Source organism: Colius striatus, chromosome 1 (genome assembly GCF_028858725.1).
Source record: "Colius striatus isolate bColStr4 chromosome 1, bColStr4.1.hap1, whole genome shotgun sequence".
In the NCBI taxonomy this organism is placed as follows: Eukaryota; Metazoa; Chordata; class Aves; order Coliiformes; family Coliidae; genus Colius; species Colius striatus.
In genome coordinates, this window is record NC_084759.1 from 26475850 (window position 1) to 26497121 (window position 21272).

Here is a 21272-nt window from a genome sequence, read left to right on the forward strand (position 1 = left end):
CTGCATCTAATATTCCTTAAAAAAGAATAAAAGATAAGCTCTAGTGTCCTCATATAAATATTTCCTTCAGTTGTGGAAGATTAAAACATTCTCCCTCAAAAAAATTCTTCTCATTTTCCCAGGAGAACACATGCACAGATAAACATGTGCTGTTTCAAAATCCTATAGGTTCCTGCCAGCCCAGTGTGATCCATTAGCTAGAAGCACTCTGTCTCATAAAACACATTCTTGAAGAAATGCACAGCCACTAAGGAGCATCTGAAAGAAGAATTGGATGCTTCAAAAGAAAATGCATGTACCAACTAATAGAGGAAAATTCTTTGTGGCTCCTTGTATGTTTGTGGTATAACTTGCTGGACAAGACTTGGCAATGATCTTGACTTATCTAACACTTGTGGTTTAGATGTTCAAATCTTTCAGACTTCAGGGTGTGCCTTCACTCTGTCAACTCATTTGCCAGGTTAACAGCCTTTAAAAGGTTCAAACTGCTAACAGCATCCAACTTACAGTTGGGAGGGGATCTTTCCAATTATAGGATTTTCTTGACATGCTTAAATACTAATTGCTCACACCTGTGATGACTACATGCTGTTTTATCTCTTCTGACATGGAGAAGGGAGATCCCGGCTCCTGGCAGCTTAGTCAGAAGGGTATCTAGGAGATAACATCTGTGAAAGAGGGCGCAGGAACAGAAACTAAGAAGAGAATCAAGGTGTCTGATAATAACTCAAAACCTGCTTGCTGACCAACCAAGAGTGGAAATGAGACACTACACGGGCTGTGCAGAAAAGCTGGCCTTTTCTGTGCGAGGAAGCAAACAAACGACAATTAAATAGCATTCCAACACGTTGCCTGTCATTGCCGTCAGCTTATGCAACACAGTCAATTTATTTTTGATCCCTTTTAGGGATGCTCAAAACTAAAGCATTTATTTCACGAAATAAATACGGCTATCCGACCTCAGAAACCGAACCCTCTTTCTCATGACCAGCCCAAAATCTTTCCTTCGCTGGCCGCCGGCACCGGGAGCAGGGCTGCAGCCGCCCCCCCAGCTACCGTAGGCCCGGAACCAAAGCCCCGGGAGCGCGTTTCCACCGGAGCCGGTCCGCCAAGGCGCTGTGTGCGGGCGCCTGGGGAGGGCTGCAGCTATGGCCGACACCGCCGCGCCGCCGCCGCCCGCTGCGCCTGCCTCGGGGCTTCCGGCAGCCCCCGGCAGCAACCCGCTGTCCCGCAAACTCAACAAGATCCTGGAGACTCGCCTGGACAACGACAAGGTGAGGCGGGCGGCAGCTGAGGAGGCGAGGCGGGGGCCGGGCCTGCGGGCCGGAGCCGGGCCTGCCCAGCGGGGAGCGCCCTGCGGCGACTCGGCCGGATGAGCCGTCAGCATCTGCGAGCCGCGATAGGCTCCAACACTGGGAAGCGAGCCCTGTCATAGCCTCAGTTCCGCTGCGGAGCCGCAAGCTGATGGTTGCAGGGTTAAGCAAAGATACAGTTCGGGGTTTTGCCTGTCCAGTGCCATGCCACGCACCTGTGCGGTCCCTTCGGATCGCAGGGAGGTTGGTATTGCTGAGCTCGGAGGGCTCAAGCTTATTTTGAGTTAAATGTTTTCTGGCTGTGGATCGGTCACGCTTTAACTGCTCCAGTCCTACTAGTTGAAGCTATTGTAAAATAGTAGTTGTGTGTATTCTAAAATAAAGTTGTGTGTTGTAACATACGAGAAGAAGAAAGACTCAGCAATTATTTCAATTATTTGCTAGCTGGTCTGGAGTGTGTTAAGGTCGTTTTTCCCCTAAAAGTGTATAGTAATTAACCTACATGCAGTAATTAACCTACATGTAGTAGGTAGGTGGTTTGTTGTTTTTTTTTCATAACACCACGGGCTTGGGATGGTCACAGATGATGCACCTTCCTTCTTTGTAACCCTGCTTCTTTGTGCAGAAAGTTAAGGTCTCTTTTTATTTTCTAGGAAATGCTGGAAGCTCTCAAGGCTCTCTCGACCTTCTTTGTGGAAAATAGTTTGCGCACCCGAAGGAACTTGCGTGGAGACATCGAACGGCGAAGCTTAGCCATAAATGAAGAGTTTGTCCACATATTCAAGCAAGTTAAGGAGGTAGCTGTTTTGGGTTTGGTTTGTGTTTTTTTTTACAGTGTGACTAGCTGCCTTAGAAGTGTACTGTGATGGGATTTAAAGTTAAAAAAGAATTAAGAGAAATTTGGGCTTTCCAGGACAAATAAACTTCCACAGTAAGAATGTTTCATTTGATGACAGTTCTGTGCAGAGAGGTGATGTTTCAAACAGATAAAAATCCCCAGTGACTGCTGAAGTGCTTTCTCTCTGCTGATCAGCAGGGAGCAACTATTTCCCTTGTACCTTGTGCATCTCCTTTTGGTGGGATGAAGCTGGGCCTAGACATGTCATTTCTGATTTAAACCACAGTCACTGTTATTTTAACTTATTTAGGAGCTTGAGAGTATAAATGAAGATGTGCAAGCGATGAGCAGCTGCTGTGAAGATATGTCCAGTCGTTTGAAGGTAATATGTAAATAGATATGCTTTTGTTCATTTTTTTCCTTTTGAGATACAGGTACCTTTTTTTAACAGGGTAAATAATTCTTTGGGAGGATGAGCTGTGACATTATGTTACTTCAGGATATTAATATATATCTTCTTTACTTGTTCAGAAAACATGTTGAGGAAATAATTTTAATCTCTTCCAAATTGCATTTAGAATGCATTTTGAGAATAGCCATGTGATGTCCATTTTTTATGTGAGTGGAGAACATACTTTATTAGACTGAATGTGTGTGACATTAAATAGTTAATTACAATTGTATGTTTCTATTAAAAAATTGTGTGCCTTTTGCATTGACTACATCTGTTATGTGTTCATTTAAGTACCTCAAGTATGTTCATAAGAAATTATCTTGTAATCCATAGAGGAGAGACAAATCTATTGTGCAGTCTTTACTTGTCTGTTTCATAACATTGTATCAAAATGCTGATATGCAGCAAAACTAATTCTGTTTCATACAAATGCTGAATCCATAATATTGTAGGGGAAAAAAACACACACTTATATTTTAGAATATGTTACTAAACCTAGCTTGGTTTTAGTGTATAAATTCAATATTTGATACACTGATGAGTTTAAAAGGTTTATGGATGCTGAAGTGTAGATGTTTTGACAAACTAAATCTGTATTGAATAGAGTGCATAAGTTACAGCATTTGAATGAGAGTCCTTCACTAAAAAAAATCCTATGAAAACAGTTGGTTTTCACCTCCTAACGTGTGTGGGGCCATTAGATGTCCCCCTACCCTTAGATGGCTAGATTTCGTAGTCATTGTATATAGTTCCTTTAAGAATGCTTGTAGGTTGATGGACTTGTTCCAAAAAGTGTGAGGGTACAATGTAGCCTACTGCAGTACTTAATTTTCAATTTTGAAAGGCCATTGGTGATGCACCTCGAAGGTCTCAGATCTCTTTAAACACTGTTAATGTGGGTGTATTCTCTAGTGCAGTTCAGGAACTGATTAAACCCTTAGGTATGGAAATGAGTCAATCGTCCATGGACATTTTTGCTCTTTTCCTGTCTTTAGATCATGAAGTGCAGTTATCATCAGTGATTATTTTTTTTTACTGCTCAGAGTGGAGCTACTCTCCAGTGATTTATTTTTCTGTTAAAGTGAGTAGATAGTTTTGTTCTGTGCCCCACAGGAGGTTTGCTCTATAGCCCTGCGGAACCTGAAACTTGTCTTAATTCAACCCATGTTTTCTTTGTCTGTGTGAAGGTAAAGTAGATTAATAAGCCCATGAGCTAGCATTCAGTTGTGCAATACTCTGGTGTTTTATCTATAATAGGACATGAAGGCTTGCAAGCATGTGCTTAAGCAGAATAAGAAGACAAAAATGAGCTAAGTAGAGGAAATGGATAGGAAGAGGAGGAGCTATAACATAAAAGACAGAAAAGTATGCTAAGAGAGAAGAAATACAAGACAGGAAAGGATGATAAACAAAAAATGTCTGCTACATTTTTTTATTTTGCAAATTTGTAATACCATCCAATCCAAATAACCACATACTGTCAGATTTAGTTTCAGGACAGAGACTCGATAAATGCAATAGCTGAAAGGGAGAGAAGAATGCGAGTACTGGAATGTAATAAAGTGGAGTTGAATGATAATGAAAGTTTTTAATTCCCATAGGGATGTGCAGAGGAAAAAAAATTGCTATTTTCGATCTGTAAGAAATATTAAATGTCAACTTTTTGATTTTTTGGGTGTGTCTGGATCTTTTCTGACAGTTACCTTGCTTTGCTTAGATGTAGGCTCTTCCATTACCTACAGTAATAAGTGTCTGGTATGTATTTGAGTACATGGAAATAAAAACTGGCTTCCTGATGTATCTAGCTAGATGCAGAAAAATTGCCCTCACTGCCTTCCTTCCTCTCTCTTTCTATTGTGTGTCTTGATTTTATTTGTTGTTGTTGTTGTTTATTAAAATCTGCAATTTTGAAGGAAGGGGGGAAAATTGGTCTGGAATTAGTAGATTTCCATAGTGAATCGTTCTGGTCCAGTCTTTGTTGCAATAGTCTGGTTTTTATGTTTGCTTGAAGCACTGAAAATCAATATTATTAGAAAAAACTACAGATTTTTTTAACGTAGCTATATTAAATATGATTTATATAAGATATAAAAAGTTTAAGGAGATCTTACATTATTTTGGAATTACCAAATGTTTGGTATATTCTGTTGAGTTTTTATTAAATTTGCATACCAGTACTCAATAGTGTCCTTCAGTGTCCTTCAGCAACTGGCCCCTCAGCGGTGCCTGCTCTCTGTATTTGTGGAACAACTCAGATTCTCTCTGATGGCTCAAGTTATACTTGAGTGGTTGCAGTCCTTTCACCTTTCTAAGGTCTGCTGTGCCTTGACTCCTCTTTCAGTTGTAACTAGTGTAACGTGGCAGATAGGCTGAAAGGAATCTGTGTGTCTATATACTTGAATTAGACCTCTCACGGGTTCCAAGTCTGGCATCATCATTTTGGCAAACACCATGATTTACACATATTACAGTCCTGAAATTATTTGTGCAGAACATCTTTATAGCTCTTTCCCCTTCTTGCAATATTCTTCCATACCGAATGCACTTTGATTTTAGAGTTTTTTTGTTGTTGTTAAATCTTCACATTTTTCTGCCTAAAAAAATTGCTGATGGCATCCAGTGGGAAATGAACAGTTCTGGATGTCTCCTCCTCTTGCTGAGGGATAAATTTCTAAACTCTTTTAACTTCAGTTGCAGCAATCCCTTTAGTCATGCAGCTGATGGACTTCTTAAGTGCACTGCGCTTGGTCCTTATGGTCCTGTAAGATCGTACTATAGAGCTAAAACTTCCGAAGACTGGAAGAGACAGCTGTGTTCACATCTAAAATTGCTGGATGGACACTGGTGCTGAGCAGTTCAGCATCCAAAGGAACTTGTTCCATTTTATAGCAACAAAAACTTATTGAGGGGGAAATGGAATAATCAGAACATCTTCTAACATTTATGCTTTTGTATTAAATGTAAATTAAAAATTTACTGTGTGAATATAAATGTACATAAAGGTGAAAATATATATGGATGAGGACATGAATTTATTTCTTCATGCCACAAAATAGGGAGAGGTAATGAATCCTTATTTCAAGAAGGCCCTTTGTCTCAAAGAGTACACTGAACTGCTTAAAGTCAGAAAGCCTCGAAAGTATTACATAATTTAAAAGTTGTGTAATACATTTGAAATGTTTGTGTTCGTTTCACATACTTAACAATTCTAATTGTGTTCTAGGCAGCAAAGGAACAAACCCAGGACTTGATAGTAAAAACCACAAAGCTCCAAGCAGAAAAGTACGTATACCACCTTGCTTGTTTCTTGAAGACATGACAGTACTGATGCAATTTTATTTTACATCTGGTTCTGATGCTTTCATTTCTGAGTAATGACTTTAGATTTTTTATTATATTTGTATTTTGTTTTTAACACCGTATTCTTAGTTTATTCCTAAAGGATACAAAAAAAGATAAGAACATGCATTAGTACTTTTTTGTCATAAAAGATGACCTTTTAGGGAAGGGAATCGGTTACAATTGTGAAGCATGTTCTACGTGGATGTACTTTACCTAATGTCTGCTGATAACGTGAATTACATTGTTTTGTAACAGATGTGGAACTACTCTATGTCTCACTAGCTTCACAAGCTTCTTATTGCTAGTGCTCCATATCCATTGTAAATCACTTTCTTGTACAGGGACTGTATGTAGGAACCGAAAGTTGGATTATAATCTGCCCTGCCATATTTAAAGCTAACTGTGAAATGTGTAAGTGCTCTTTAATGAGCTTAACATAGGCCAATTTTTCTCTTGGTTCTTTAACCTCTAGTGGAAGAAAAGATTTGTATTTTGCTCTTTTCAGTGTTTTTATTGATAGGAAGGGGATAATGTCCTGAGACAGATTCAAGTAATCTTTGTCATTTTTATGGTTAAGGCGTCTGTTTTTACAGCTTTAGCCTTTGTCGGGAAAAGAGTAAATCTCCTTGCTTTATAACCTTTTTCTGAAAATTATATGCACTTCGCTGGAGAGTAGAAATAATTATTTCCAGTGATAAGTTTCTAGAAGAAATTATGACTTTGGATAGCTCTGTGTGTGCTTTCAAAATCAGTAGGTTCATGTTGTGGACTGTGGTAAGACATAGATTATGTCCTGCGAGAGTCTCAATTTTAAAAGTTTAATGTGGAATATTTACATAAAAGACAATACTGGTTGGTATAAAATGAAGAATTTGGCAAAGTCACAGTTTAAGTGAACAGAAGTGATATATTACAAAATTTGTTATTTTAAATACAAGTATGTGAAGTAGTAGGACAGAGAAGGGATCACCTTTTTTCCATATTCTCAAGAAAAGGAAAACTGCTTTGATTCCTTTTTCTGAAGCACTAAGACCAATCCCAAATGATGATTGTCTAATTGGCCTTAAGTTCCATTAAAGGAGATTATGCAGACTGTACATCAGTATTTCTACATTATAGTCCTTACTGGCACAATAGCTTGCTTAAATCTTCTAATTCCTTTAAGAGATAGAACATCCCCATGGTGTGAGGAAGAAAAAACGATTGGAAGTAGCCTGTCCTTCTAAGGCTATGACCTTAGAGTGCACATGTGGGAAAAGTTCTCTTTAAAGGCTATTTTGTAACTATATCCTGAAGTATCCACTAGCAGAAGCCAAACAATTCTTGTGACATTACAGTATGATGGTTATAGAAGATTCGTGGTGCCACTTATTAATAAAATTAACTTTTTTCCTGGCTAAACTTATAAAAAGCAAAAGCAGGGGGATGACCATTTTGTTCTGTGTGGGGCATGTGAATCACCTTTGCTTTTGATTCATTAAATACTGTTCTGGTGCATCACTTTGGTGTACATCAGGCATATGAAGAGACATCAGCTGCCAAATGTTAGGGGTTTCTTGAAAAGCTGAAATCTTGCCTACAGTCAGACAAAATATGGGTCTTGCTGATTCCTTAAGCACATTAGATGACATTTCTTAGCCATCAGAGTTGTAAATGGAGAGAGCATGCCATCTCTGTCTTCTAAGGATTGTCCTAAAATATTGTGTGGTTAAAATCCACAGGTAGAACCTGGACCCATTCAAAAAGAAGGTAGTTGGAACAGTGATTCTAAAGCAAGAACAATCAATCTAGAACAGGATAGTAATTGCTGAGCCTATCATTTTTTTAGTTCTTTCTGTAAAAAGATCTATCTTTTCTCCTTTTGAAAGTCACAGTGGTCTCCAGATTTCACCAATCTTAGATTTCTATTTCTACTCTGTGTAGTCCTCCCAGCTGTTTATTTTATGGCAGGTATTTCACAAGAAAAAGATGAGTTAGGTAGAAGTTTCTTGAAGTGTAGAATGATGGGAATTTGTATTCGAATAGCACCAATGTCAGAATTTTCTGTGTAATTTCTTTAATTGAGCATCAACATGTATTTTAAAAAACAAATTCCCTTTTATGTACTGCAGAATCTGAGTTAAGTTCTTAAATCAGTGATGAGAAATGGTATGTTTTTAAACATTACCCTGAAAAGTAACATCAGTTAGGTTCTTCTTTTTCAAACTAGTTATGTTCTTTTTCACAATGATAGTTACTGAACGTTGTGTAACAGCAGAGATTATAGAATCATAGAATTGTAGGGATTAGAAAGGACCTTTAGAGATCGTCTAGTCCAACCACCTGCACAAGCAGGTCAACCTAGGTCAGGTCACATAGGAATGTGTCTAGGCGGGTCTTGAAGACCTCCAAGGAAGGAGACTCAACACCCTCCCTGGGCAGCCTGTGCCAGGGCTCCCTCACCCTCACAGTGAAATAGGTTTTTTTCCTATGTTTAAATGGAACTTTTTGTGTTCCAGCTTCATCCCATTACCCCTTGTCCTATTGCTAGCTACAACAGAAAAAAGGGATGTCCCATCTTCCTGCCATTCACCATTTAGATAATACACTCAGTCATTTTTATTGAACCAGCTGTTTACACTGGTTTTGACTCTGCCCTTCTCACTGCTACATTGAATCCTCACCTGTTTTCATTGGTTTTGGCCATTAAAAACCATAGCTTCTGAAACTACTTTGGCTTGTAGTAAACGATTTGTACTAGCTGTTGGTCAAAAGTAAGGTCATCTATTATGCTTACCATTTATTTGATCTACTTTAGCTGATCATTTTCTCATAGGAGGAAAATGTTACATTTTGATTCAGTGTTCTGAAACTGAGCAGAGAGTAAACTTTCCCATGCATTTATAGTAATCAGGGATTTACCTTCTAAAAAAAAAATTAAGTTTTGTACTTGACTGAAATTTTAGGGAAAATGTGCTACCATGAAAATAAAATGACCAGTTGTTTCTCTGTCATAGTCTTAAGACGGATTTTAGTAAATGATAGGTGGAACTTTTGGTTTGGGTAAACCCTCTTCATGCCTGATCAGTTGTTGTGGAATGTTTGTCAAAAGGTGTTACAGTTAGTATCAAGTTTAAAGCAAACTGCCATTAAAAGAGCAGGATGTTCACTTTAGAGCCAGAGAAGGTAAAGTCAATAGACAAAGTCTTTTTCACTAGAGTTGTAACTTTATTCCCTTAGCTATACAAAGTAAATAAAGGGCAGATTGAAATAGTTAATGAACTGTTTTCTTAGATTGCAGTATGTTTTCACCTTACATATATAAAATATCTCTTCAGAAGTTTATCCCATTGGTGGCATTTGAACCTCTAGCATTTTCTTAAAATCAAGAGCTGCATGATAGCAGAGTGAAGAATGAAGTTTTCCAAAGGTGCAGAGTAGCCATGGGAACTTCAGTATGAGGATGAACATTTTAAGTAAGAAATGTTCATGCTTTTGTCTTTGTGTGTGTCCATTCTCTTCTTTAGTCCTTGTGAAGAGGTGGCTATGTCAGCGGTTCTGTGTGGGTATTAGGTTTATTATACTGAGGAGTTTTTCCATTGTATTAATTTGATGTTCTCCCTAGTAAAAAGCAATAAACCAAGAGGAAATGGCCTCAAATTTCTCCAGGGGAGGTTCAGGCTGTATATTAGGAGGAATTTCTTTACTGAAAGGGTTGTCAGGCATGGGAATGGATTGCCCAGGGAGGTGCTGAAGTCACTGTCCCCAGGAGTGTTTAAGAGATGTTGCATTTAGGGAAATGGTCTAGTGGTTGACAGAGCTGGGACAAGGACTGGACTTAATGATCTTAAAGGTCTCTTCCAGCTGAAACAATTCTGTGATTCTAAGACATTTTTCAGTTTCCTAAGTTTCTTCCCTGAACTCCTTGTCGATCATCCTGGTCTCTCAGTTTTGTGGTTTGAAAGTATAGTGGTCCATCTGCAGTAACCTGCAGGTAATCCAGATGAGCTATTTGAGATGTCTTATATTGGTAAAATGTATAATTTAAGACACTTACTTAGATAGTTGAGGTAGAAAATATTAGATGTTCGTCTCAAATTTAAGTGAAAACTTCTGTATTCTCAGGTTGTTGCTTTGCAGCATTGTTGTAATTTAGTTGGTGAGCTTCAGACCCATTTTGACATAAATGCTAAATAAAATGTTACTTGATTAACAAATTTTAAAAGTACCCTCTCATTAATGCAGTGGCATTGTTATATTTCCGAATATGTCAGAGTTGCTGCATTTATTTGACTATGTAGATTGCTTGTTCTAAATTTATTTCTTGTGAGGACGAGTTAAAATAACTGTACCTTACAGTAGAAACAGAACAGTTTTCCTTCACATGGTTTAAGTTATGGAATCTGCTTAACATAGGAACTAGAGTTTTATTTTTTCCTTTTCTCTCCTTAAAATTGAGACTTAGCACAACTTTAAGGAACCGTATAGTGTGAGATAAAGTAATCCAAACCATTCAACTCATCTCTCTGTAATACAAGGTTAATTTATTGCTGTTCAGTAATGTAGAATCTGAAATAGAATTGTGGTAGTTTGACCCTGGCTGGATGCCAGGTGCCCACCACACCGCTCTATCCCCGACCTCCTCAGCAAGTCAAGGAAGGGGAGAAAATAAGATGGGAGTCTCACGGGTTGAGATAAAAACAGTTTAATAAAGAAGCAGCAAAGCCGCATGCGTGGGAAGCAAAGCAAAAAGCAGATAAAGCTGTTACTCTGTACTTCCCATCAGCAGCGATGTCCGGCCACCTCCCGAGAAGCAGGGCTTCAGTACGTGTAGTGGTTGCTTTGGGAAGGCCAGAAATGAATCTCGCCTCCCCTTCTTGCTCCTCTTCCCCCAGTTTATATTACTGAGCTGATGTCATATGGTATGGAATATCTCCTTGGTGAGCCTGGGTCAGCTGTTCTGGCCATAGTCCCTCCCAAGATCATGCCAACCCACAGCTATTGGTGAAGGTGGGGGTAGGAATGCTGGAGGGACAGCCCTGATGCTGTGTGAGCAGTAGTCACAATATTGATATCAACAGTAAGCACAGCACTGCAAGAGCTGCTGTGGAAAATCACTACCATCCCAGACCCACTACAAGGATATTTCTTTTAATGTATTTCATAGCAAAATTTGATAATAAAGAAAAACTGAGGTAGTTAATTCAGACAATTTGTGTGAATTGTTCAAAATCCGCTTCAGTGTCTTCACTAAATTTCTGTACATTTGCTTGAGCACACTAATACTGCTTTCAGGTTGCATTAGGCTTTTTATGTATAGTAATTAGGAGATTAGTTTGTTTTCAAACAACATCTACTGCATTTGAAAAATATGTGGATTTGTTTATTGCCGCTGCTAATAGTCTGATAGAAAAAGGATCTTGCTCCTTCATCTGAGATATTAATGAAAGCTTGCTGTGACTTGTTTTACCAAAATTGGACTCGTTTTACTAAAATTGGATTCTTCTTTCTTTTCTTTGTGTAAAGCTAAAAGTTTACTTGCAATACTAAACTACTTCACCTTACAATGGGAAAAAAGTATCCTAGATTTCAGTAGTTCCTGAACCTGAGAAAGAACAATTCAGTTCCATAATACTCTGCACAGAATGCCAGAAGCCTGGCTTTACAGTAGTTCTATCAGCCACTTAATGGTAATGTATTAGGCAAGATTCCTGTTGAGGTTAGCCACAAATGACAGTCATGGATCTAACAATTGAAGAAAGAGACCAGAAGGTAATAGTTATAATAATAATTCTTAAAAATTAAATAAGAGTGATTATGTGAGTGTATGTAAATGCTCAGGGAATGCAAAGAAAATAAGCCTGCAGAGACAGAAAATCAGTGAGAGTCAGAAGTAGTTTTCTGGAAGTGAAGACCATCATGCTCTGAAAACCATACAAAAGAATGGAAATGGCATGGACAGATATTTTTTTGTGTCAGGCTAAGGTTTCCAAGCTTGAACACGTTTACACATTAATTGTGTTTCGCTAGCTTCAATTAATTGTGTTCTTAAACAGAGCACAATGTGTGTTTTGGTGTCAGAGTCCCTATTAATTATGTTGATTCTGGAAAAGCAGTTTCTGTAGCACTAGGACTGTTACATTTAACTATATTTTTTTAAGAAGTGACGTTCCCAAACATATTTTGCAATGTAGCAGTGTGTACTTTAATTTATTTTAATTGAATGACATTCAGACTTGTTCTTTATTTAAATTCAGTAAATGCAGTTCTGGGAGTTCAGTGACTGTCACCTCTGTGCTCAATACAAGGTCAAAAGTCTTTGGAAAAATGTTTCTTACTAAACATCTGCTGCTGCTGTAGTGCTAGGCTACAGATCTCTCACGCTTGTGTCTTGGTGGTGCTTTTGTCTGTTTTTAACAAATATCTTTCTCAGGATAGTCAATTTGTAAATGATGTAGGAAATTCAGCAGTATTTGTAGTAGGTTAAAGAGGCTTGCTTTCAGTGCATGCTGAGGGAAGTGGTGATCTGGTGGTTTGCACTGATGAGATGTATTTCATGTCTCGACCTTTTGAAAGCTGTAATTACATTTATTCCTATGAATATGCTTCATGAGAAAAAGCAGTGATTGCCTAAATCAGATTATAACTCCGTGTAGGGGAGGATGAAGTCTTGAAATTCTGAGGCTGATTTTATTTCCTGTTTTGCACCAAAGTAAAGCATAGGTGACAGGACATAACACAGGAATCAAACCAGCTAAAATTGATCTGAAAGAAAAAAACAAACCTCTTAATTTGTCACATTATAGCCATGACCAGCAGAGGAAGTACAAAGGCTTATTTTGTGCCAGCTTTTCTACCTGGCAACCATATACTCAGTAGAGGCATGAAGTACTCCTGATCAGTATGAAATAAGGCATGGTCTTACAGGTTGAGGAAACATCCATCAGAAATGCAGAATCAGTGACATACCATTCTTGGCTGATTTTTGTCTAATCTGCCCTTAGAAGAGCCCGGGAACAGAGAGCCCATGGTCTTCCCTGGAAATTGAGTTTGGTTCTTTATTGGTTTCCTACTATCTGATTTAGTTCTCCTTTTGCTGCTGGTTAAGCTCATTTGTTCTGATCTTATTCCAGGTGGATGTAGAGAACAGTGTGTTATTTTCATGCCTTGGGCGGCATTTTTGAATTTGATGGCAAATTTGAAGCTAGACTAGGCAGGCCCCTTTCAAATGTGTGTTTTATCAGATTGTATAAAAGATATGCTGAAGATACCAGTTTGGTACCATATTCGCTTGGTACGATAGTATCAACTAACCCTTTCAAGATGAAAAAGAATCTAGTCACTGGAAATACAGTGCTTTTTAACTTAATGTGTGTTGATAAGTTAGCAATAGTAAACACACAAGATTTAGTTTCTAAAGACTGGTTTCTCTAGTAAGCATATGTATCACATGATTGTTATAAAGTTCTGCAAGCAAAAATTGCCTATTCAGATTACTCTGTAGATACATATCAAAGATGTTTATAGGAAGCCTAATTGGTGTGCAAGTAGAATATTACAGAGTTCTATGAATTTATTTACAGTGTATAAGGTTCTTTTTTTAATTCTACTGTTTAGTAATCTGTTCGGCAAGGTTCAAATAATTTCAGTGCAATTAGTATTGTGTGTTGCATAACTTCTGATTTAGCCTTTTTGATTTTTACCTATTTATTTTTAGAGGAGAATGTATTACATGGCATTGCTGCAGCATTGCAGGTTAGCAATCTTTAGAGAGAACTTGGAGGTGGGAGAAACCTTCTAAGTTCAAGTCCACTCTACTGCTGCCAGGTATCACTTGCGTGATGACTTTCATGAATTCATCAACTATTCAACATATAATTAAGGAATTATTTTTGCATTTTGTATGTGTTACTGTTCTTGGAACACTTAGCTCAAAAGCTTGCTCTTTCCAGTAAAAGCCCCTTGATAATTTCCAACTTAGTTCTTGGATATAAATTGGCAGTTTTCTCATCTTGTCCTTTATCTTAAGAGCTTCCTTCATGTCCTCTCACAAATTAGGTTCTCCATTTCCATGCTCATGCAGCTAGCTCTGGTCTGATGGGAGTCCATTGTTCTTGAACACAGATGATGGGGATTGTGATATGTTTTCCAGATGAGGCCTCATTAAAGCTTTCTGTAATATTACTGCTGTTTTCCTGTATCCTGGGAACATTAGTTCGCTGGGATTTTTCTGTGCCTGCCTAGTTTTTAATTAAGGAGAAAATTTCATAATTATAATCTGGGATGGAATCAGTCACTGAGCAACTTCTCACAGTATTTCAGTTCTTTGACAAATAAAATGTAGAATAAAAACATTTATTCTCAGCATTTACAAATGCATTTTTTCAACTGGTACTTATTCTTAGGAATGGTTTCCTAAGGCTTACTTGTGTGTAGGTATTTGGTTATATAGTTTATATATTTGCCTTCCACAGAAATCACAGAAAAACACTTTTTCCAGCCACTGCTGAAATGCATTTAAACGTATCTGTTAAAGGTGGTTATTTCTTTGAGTTACAAATACTCCATCTTTCTGAGACTTTAAAAATGTGTTGAATCCTCAGAACCACAGATAGAAAATAACTCTGGAATGTGCTGCTATGAGTTGTCCTGGTCAAAGGAAGCTAGCAGAGTTTTACACTGTATTTGGTGGCAAGATAAAATTAAACTTTGGAAAAGCCTATTTCTTCTCCAGCTCATTTTTTGAGCTGTCTAGGTGATAATCCTAACAAACAGGGCACATTTGTATTTCATTCAAGGGAAAAGTGCATGAAGTGCATAGTTTGCCCAGCCTTTTGAGTTCTCTTGCGAAAGAATTTTGTCTCCCTGGTAACGATTAAAGCTGGGGGAATTGCTCTTTGTTGGATTCCTGTCCCCTGCCCAAGCTCCAAAGTCTACCAGTGCTTGGCACTTTCCACTTTTCATCAGTGTAGTGTTCCCATGATCTGTTAGTTTTGTTTCTTTATTCAGGGATAACTTTGGTAAAAGAAAAAAAAAAAAAGAAACCACATTCTGGAATAACAGCAGAGTGTGACCTTTCCTCTGCTGTAGTCCGTGAGTGCTTAGAATACAATTTAGAAATGATTATGTTTATAGAAAAGCCAATGGCTCTTGAAATGTCCAAGTGTCTGCACAGGTACTGACTGCTCTGGCTTATATGTAAGGTGGCCTTATTCCAGCATTATGTTTTGCATAGCACTTACCAAAGTAAAGTAACTACAGCAAACTTGAGTGGTATTTTAATCTACTTCCTTGCTTTAATAAGAATTATTGGATTTGAATCATTTTTCTGTTAACTTATGTGTGAGGAAAAAAGAAATTAAATACTTATGTGAACATATTGATCACATTAATACTGTATACTGCCTGATAGAAGTCAAGGGTATGTAGCACTTGCGTGTTTTATTCCTGATCCATAATCTAGGATATAGGATCCTTTTCTTAGGGAGATTGATAACCACAGCAACTTTCATAGCCAGCAGAAGCAGAGGTTGTTAACCTGGGTTTTGAAACCAAGAAGCTTGTTGAAATCCCATGTTCTTTTTAAAGAGCCTAAAAGAAATCTCAAAATTTCTTTATCAAAATTGAGATGTGAGCTATTAGATTTAGGATGGATGTTTCTCACCTCTTCAGAGTCGCTATGTTAAGAAAGGTAGATGGAACATTGCTGCCACCTTGAGGTTGTTCTCTTCTGTTTGAATAGTGAAACTTCTAACTTGCCAGCGTGCTGGAGTTTAATATATTGACTGTGTTTTATAGAAGTTACTTGATTGGAGTGTGCACAGTGGGTCAGTGAGCAGTTATGGCAGGTGTTAGAAAAAGACACAGCCAGGAATGGGAATGGCTTTAAAGCACAGTGCTTGGTTGAACCCTGGTCTCTGTAGCAGCAAAAAAGCAACAAAGAGAGGGCTGTGCAGCATGAGGGCTTGCAAGTGAAGAGAGATTGACTGGAGAGATCTTCTGCCAGTGTTAATTTATATAACCCTAGGAGTGAACTGGACAAGAAGTCCAGTGAGAACTAACAAACATGTTCTCAGTACTGTTGCTGACTCTAATCATTGTGTTTTGAAAGTCTACAACCCTAATTCCAACAAATCTGCAAAGCAAGCTGAAAACAATCCATTATGCCTTGTATATTGTATTTACTAAAATCAGAATTGCGCCTGCCCCCAGTTTGGTGAAAGTATAGATAAAAAAAAATATCTGAAGAACAGGAGATAATAGTAAATGGAGATCTTCTGTAAGAACATTTAAAAGGAGATACTCAAGGAGATACACAGGTTCAAAGAACATGAAAGTTTCTCAACATCCCATTTGTTCCTGTGTTTATGGGAGATCTTGTTTCAATTTAAACCAAAGAATGGCTCACAATTGTTTTCTCTAGTCTCTTTCCTACCTTCCTTATTTTCGCTAAAGGGAGCGATAATCCAGTGTAAGTATTTTCAGCTTTGTGATTGAGATTTCCATCACAAGATGAGAGACTCAGAGCAACTATTAAATACAGTTAATTCACTAAATTGCATTGTCCATTGTTTCCAATAGATCCGGTGATGGTTATGTTGATGGATTAGACTTTCTCAGCACAATTGCATGAAACAGGAATGTGCTGTTGAAAGCACCATTATTGGGTGACATTTTAATTGTCTTTGTTTGATTTCCAATTTTAGTAGCTATGTCATATTATTTGTTGTAACTGGCTGTTGAGATGATCTCTTTTGATGCCCCAGAAGAGTTCTGAAGTGTCATTTTCATGAGCAGTTTCATGGCAGCAGTGAAATAAATAGTCATTGTGCTCCTGTGGCAGCATGCAGTCCTGGCAGACCACTTAGTGCAGGGGGTTCCCTTTACAGTACTTAGTCACTTAGTACAGGCTTGTGGTAAACTGGATTAAAGAATACATATAATCTCGGCTACCCAAAAGTAAATATATGAAAAACTTTTGGGTTTTTTCCTTCCAGATTCATTTTCTGATCCGATTCACTGCATGATTTGGCAGTTCTTGGCTTGGATGGGCGTACACTTTCCTGGGTGAAAAACTCTTTAGATCTCCAAAGACTCATGATCGATGGAGTTAAATCCAGTTGGTGGCTGGTCACAAGTGGTGACACCACTCAGGCTCAGTACTGGGGCCACTCCTGTTTAACATCTTTGTTAATGATCTGGATGAGGGGATAGAGTGCATCCTTAGTAAGTTTGCAGATGACACCAAGTTGCTTGGGGGTAGAGAAGCTTTACAGAGAGATCTAGATAGGCTGGATGGCTGGGCCAAGGCCAGTGCCATGAGTTTCAATAAGGCCAAGTGCCAGGTCCTGCACTTGGGCCACAACAACCCCCAGCAGTGCTACAGACCTGGGGAGGAGTGGCTGAAAAACTGCCAGGCAGAGAGGGACTTGGAAATGTTGATTGACAGCAGCTAAACATGAGCCAGCAGCGTGCCCAGATGACAAAGAAGGCCAATAGCAGCCTGGCCTGGATCAGGAACAGTGTTGTCAGCAGGAGTAGAGAGGTGATCATTCCCCTGTACTCAGCTTTGGTGAGGCTGCACCTCGAATCCTGTGTCCAGTTTTGGACCCCTCTCTACAAGAGGGACATGGAGGTGCTGGAAAGGATCCAGAGGTGGACTACCAAGCTCTTAAAGGATTTGGAGCATATCTTATATGAGGAACAGCTGAGGGATCTGTGGCTGTTTAGCTTGGAGAAAAGAAGGCTTCCGAAAGGAAGTTGTAGCAAGGAGGGGGTTGGTGTGTTCTCCCTAGTAACAATAAAAGAAGAGGAAATGGCCTCAAGTTGTGCCAGGGCATGTTCAGGGCTGGATATGAGGAGGAATTTCTTTACTGAAAGGGTTGTCAGGCGTTGGAATGGGCTGCTCAGGGAGGTGGTGGAGTCACCATCCATGGAGGTGTTTAAGAGACGGAGAATGTTGCACTTAGGGAAATTATCTAGTGGTGGATAGGACTGGGACAAAGGTTGAACTCGATGATCTTAAAGGTCTCTTCCAGCTGAAACGATTCTACAATTCCATGATAGTATAAGCAACAGTTATGGCACAGTGGAAAGGACAGTGCAGAGCAAGGACGAGCAGGGTTGACTGAGGCAGAATATGTCACTACAGAGCAGACCTGATCCACCTTTGACCTGTGTTGTGAGAATGACATAGTTATTAGAAGATCTCTCAGTTACTATTCCCCTATCTGTTAATTCTTTTGAATGTTTTATGTACAGCTTCTCTGGATATTTTTTCTTCTATCTCCATCTGAAGTTACACCTTGAAGAGAAGACTCTTTGGATTTTGTCACCTAATTTTCCTTCTGAAAATTTAATAAATGTGTTCAAAATAGCATTCTTCCATTGCTTAGATCTGTCACACTTCCTGTGTCAGAAAAGCATATCAATGAGGCTAGAAAACAGTGCCAAGTCTATTTAAGTTTGAAGATGGTCTTTTGTGTCCTCACTCTGATAAGAGAGGTTGAGACAAAATTATTCTAAGAGAAGACGGGGAAACTTTGATCTATTCAGACCGTTTGCCTTGTACATCTACCCTCTCTGCCCCTCATCTCTAGCTAGAATCCTTTGGTACTTTCCATTCCCTCTTAATTTCTTTCTTCACTCTATTTCTTGTGCTAGAAAACTTGACTCCAACTCCTTCACCATCACAATGTTTTCTTGGTGTCTTTCCTTCCTTCCAAATACCATTTTTATTCCTTGTACCTGCATTTTCTTTATTCCAAGCTGTGTCGGCACTTTTGAACCGCCCCCGCCTTTTTAGACTCCTTCACTGTTCTTCCTCGCTCAGCAAGCTACCACCAGATTGCTTGGCAAGTACTGTATTTTTTTTATGGATGCATCTGCTGTCACTGCCAGTTTAGTTGGCCAAAGTCATCCTCCATCACTTTTGTTTCTTCCCTGGGAAACATTCAGTTTCATGAATTTGCAACTGTAGTGTTTATTTAGAGAAAATGAAATGAATTAAAAGCATTGCAAAACTGTTAATGGAAAGGCAAAATAACCACATCTGCGTAGGACCCTGTGGAAACCTGACTTATCAATTAAAGATGTAGTATTGTATGCGTTTTTGGTTTTCCTTTTTGTTTAGGTGTCTTCTATGTAACTTACAGGTACTGGGTTGATTTCCTTTTTGATTGTCATAAACTGCTGTTCATATACTGTTGGATTTTATATACCCCTCCTTCTTGCTGTTGAGGATGTTAGAGCACTGATGATTGCAAAACATTTAATCTGTTCTCTAAAATTAGAGTTTGTGGCATTGCAGGATGGGAAGGTCATACATGTCTACACAGGGGAAGCCAGTTTTCTGTGCTTCTCAGCTGAAGGTAGTCCAGGCAGTATCACAGAGTCTCAAGGGCTGGAAAGGACCTTGAAAGATCATCTAGTCTAACCCCACTGCCAGAGCAGGACCACCTAGAGTAGGTCACACAGAAACTCGTCCAGGTGGGTTTGGAACATCCCCAGAGAAGGAGACTCAACAACCCATCTGGGCAGCCTGCGCCAGTGCTCCCTCACCCTCACAGTGAAGAAGTTTTTCCTTATGTTTCTTTGGAACCTCTTATGTTCCAGCTTATATCCATTGCCCGTTGTCCTATCATTGGACATCATTGAGAACAGCCTGGCTCCATCCTCCTGACACACACCTTTCATGTATTTGTAAACATTAATGAGGTCTCCTCTTAGTCTCTTCTTCTCAAAGGTAAAGAGCCCCAGCTTCCTCAGCCTTTCATCATAAGAGAAATGCTCCACTCCATTAATCATCTTGATGGCACTGCACAGAACTCTCTCAAGCAGCTCCCTGTCCTTGAACTGAGGGGCCCAGAACTGGACACAATATTCCAGGTGTGGTCTCACAAGGGCAGAGTAGAGGGGAAGGAAAACCTCTCTGGACCTACACCCCAGGATGCCATTGGCCTTCTTGGCCATAAGGGCACATTGCTGGCTCATGTTCATCCTGCTGTCCACCAGCACCCCCAGGTCCCTTTCCCCTACACTACTCTCTCTGAGTTCATTCCCCAACTTGTTACTGGTACATGGGGTGATTCTTTCCCAGATGCAAGACTCTGCACTTGCCCTTGTTGAATTCCATTAGGTTTCTCCCTGCCCAACTCTCCAGCCTGTTCCAGGTCTTACTGAACGGCAGCACAGCCTTCTGGTGTGTCAGCCATTCCCCTCAGTTTAGTATCATCAGCAAACTTGCTGACAGTGCCTCTGTTCCCTCATCAAGGTCATTAATGAATATACTGAACAGTACCAGTCCCATCAGCAACCCCTGAGGGACTCTGCTAGATACAGGCCTCCAACTAGACCCACCCCATTGACCACAACTCTCTGCCTTCTTCCCTTCAACCAGTTAACAATCCACCTCACTACCTGATCGTCCAGCCCACATTTTCTCAGTTTTGGATGCAGTTAGATAATAGAAAAGGGGTAAGAGTAAATAAAAGCTTACTTTTCAAGCTTTGATCTTCCAAGGAAATGGAATTATTGCATTCAGTATTAAAAGCGTACTTGCCTGTCCTACCAAGCTGTGTAGTTGTGTAGTAGTGTATTTGTCTTGCAGTAATTGCTGAAATGGTTCAATTACTTTAACACCATATTCTTCTACAAAAGCTAGTTAGTGCCTTCTCAATGTCATGAAAAAATAGTTTTTATTTCCTGGAGTGCTGTGCACTCAGACCATGGTTTGAGCAATTTTTCCGTTGCTATAGGAATCCCAGTCCCTTCCTGTGGATCCTTCTGTGGTTGTGAAGTGTGTGACAAAACACCGGCATAAAGATACTGCCCAGGAGATGGCGTCTGCATCTCCCATCCCTGCAGCATTTGTTCAGAGAGGGTCACACGCCAGAGATTTGGCCTTTAATGTTTTGATTGCTTGTGCGACTCATAAATTTGTATCCCAACTGTGTGGTGTTAAAAAGAAGTGGATCAATTCTAGAAAAAAGTAGATTAATCTAATGAACATTTTCTCATTTAGGTGCTGCAGCCTTTTGCTTCTCTCTGAAATCCTGTTCTTTCCTTCATGAGTTTGAGAGGAACTAACTGCCAACATGACAAGTGTACAGGCACAAAGTACCTGTGATACAAACACTAAAGGAGTATTTTATTTCAAAGAGCATACTATTTTTCAAACATGCTAAGTTACTTTGATATTGTCTTTACTCAGTAATCTATGTAAGCTTAATAGAAAATTGTATGTGAACATGTAACTATGTACTACTAAAGATGTACTATGAAAACTTAGCAATGCTCATTTCTAATGCTAATTATATTTCCAAAAGTATGAATATGCAAAATAAAT

At 39.2% G+C, this 21272-nt stretch overlaps 1 protein-coding gene across 3 annotated transcripts in view; it reads left to right on the plus strand.

The window, feature by feature from the left end:
• Positions 1-1129: 1129 nt before the first annotated feature.
• COG6 (component of oligomeric golgi complex 6) overlaps positions 1130-21272 on the plus strand; it is a 62590-nt gene continuing 42447 nt past the window's right edge. For 2 of the 3 annotated variants that reach the window (XR_009818524.1, XM_061994107.1), the window contains exons 1-4: positions 1130-1274; positions 1967-2110; positions 2462-2533; positions 5829-5887. Coding sequence is in view for 2 of the 3 variants with exons in the window: in XM_061994107.1 (XP_061850091.1) it covers positions 1149-1274; positions 1967-2110; positions 2462-2533; positions 5829-5887 (401 nt within the window). In the remaining variant the exon portion in view is untranslated. Of the gene's footprint in view, positions 1557-1966; positions 2111-2461; positions 2534-5828; positions 5888-21272 lie in introns of all 3 variants that reach the window. The other variant, XM_010199000.2, reaches the window with a different exon arrangement.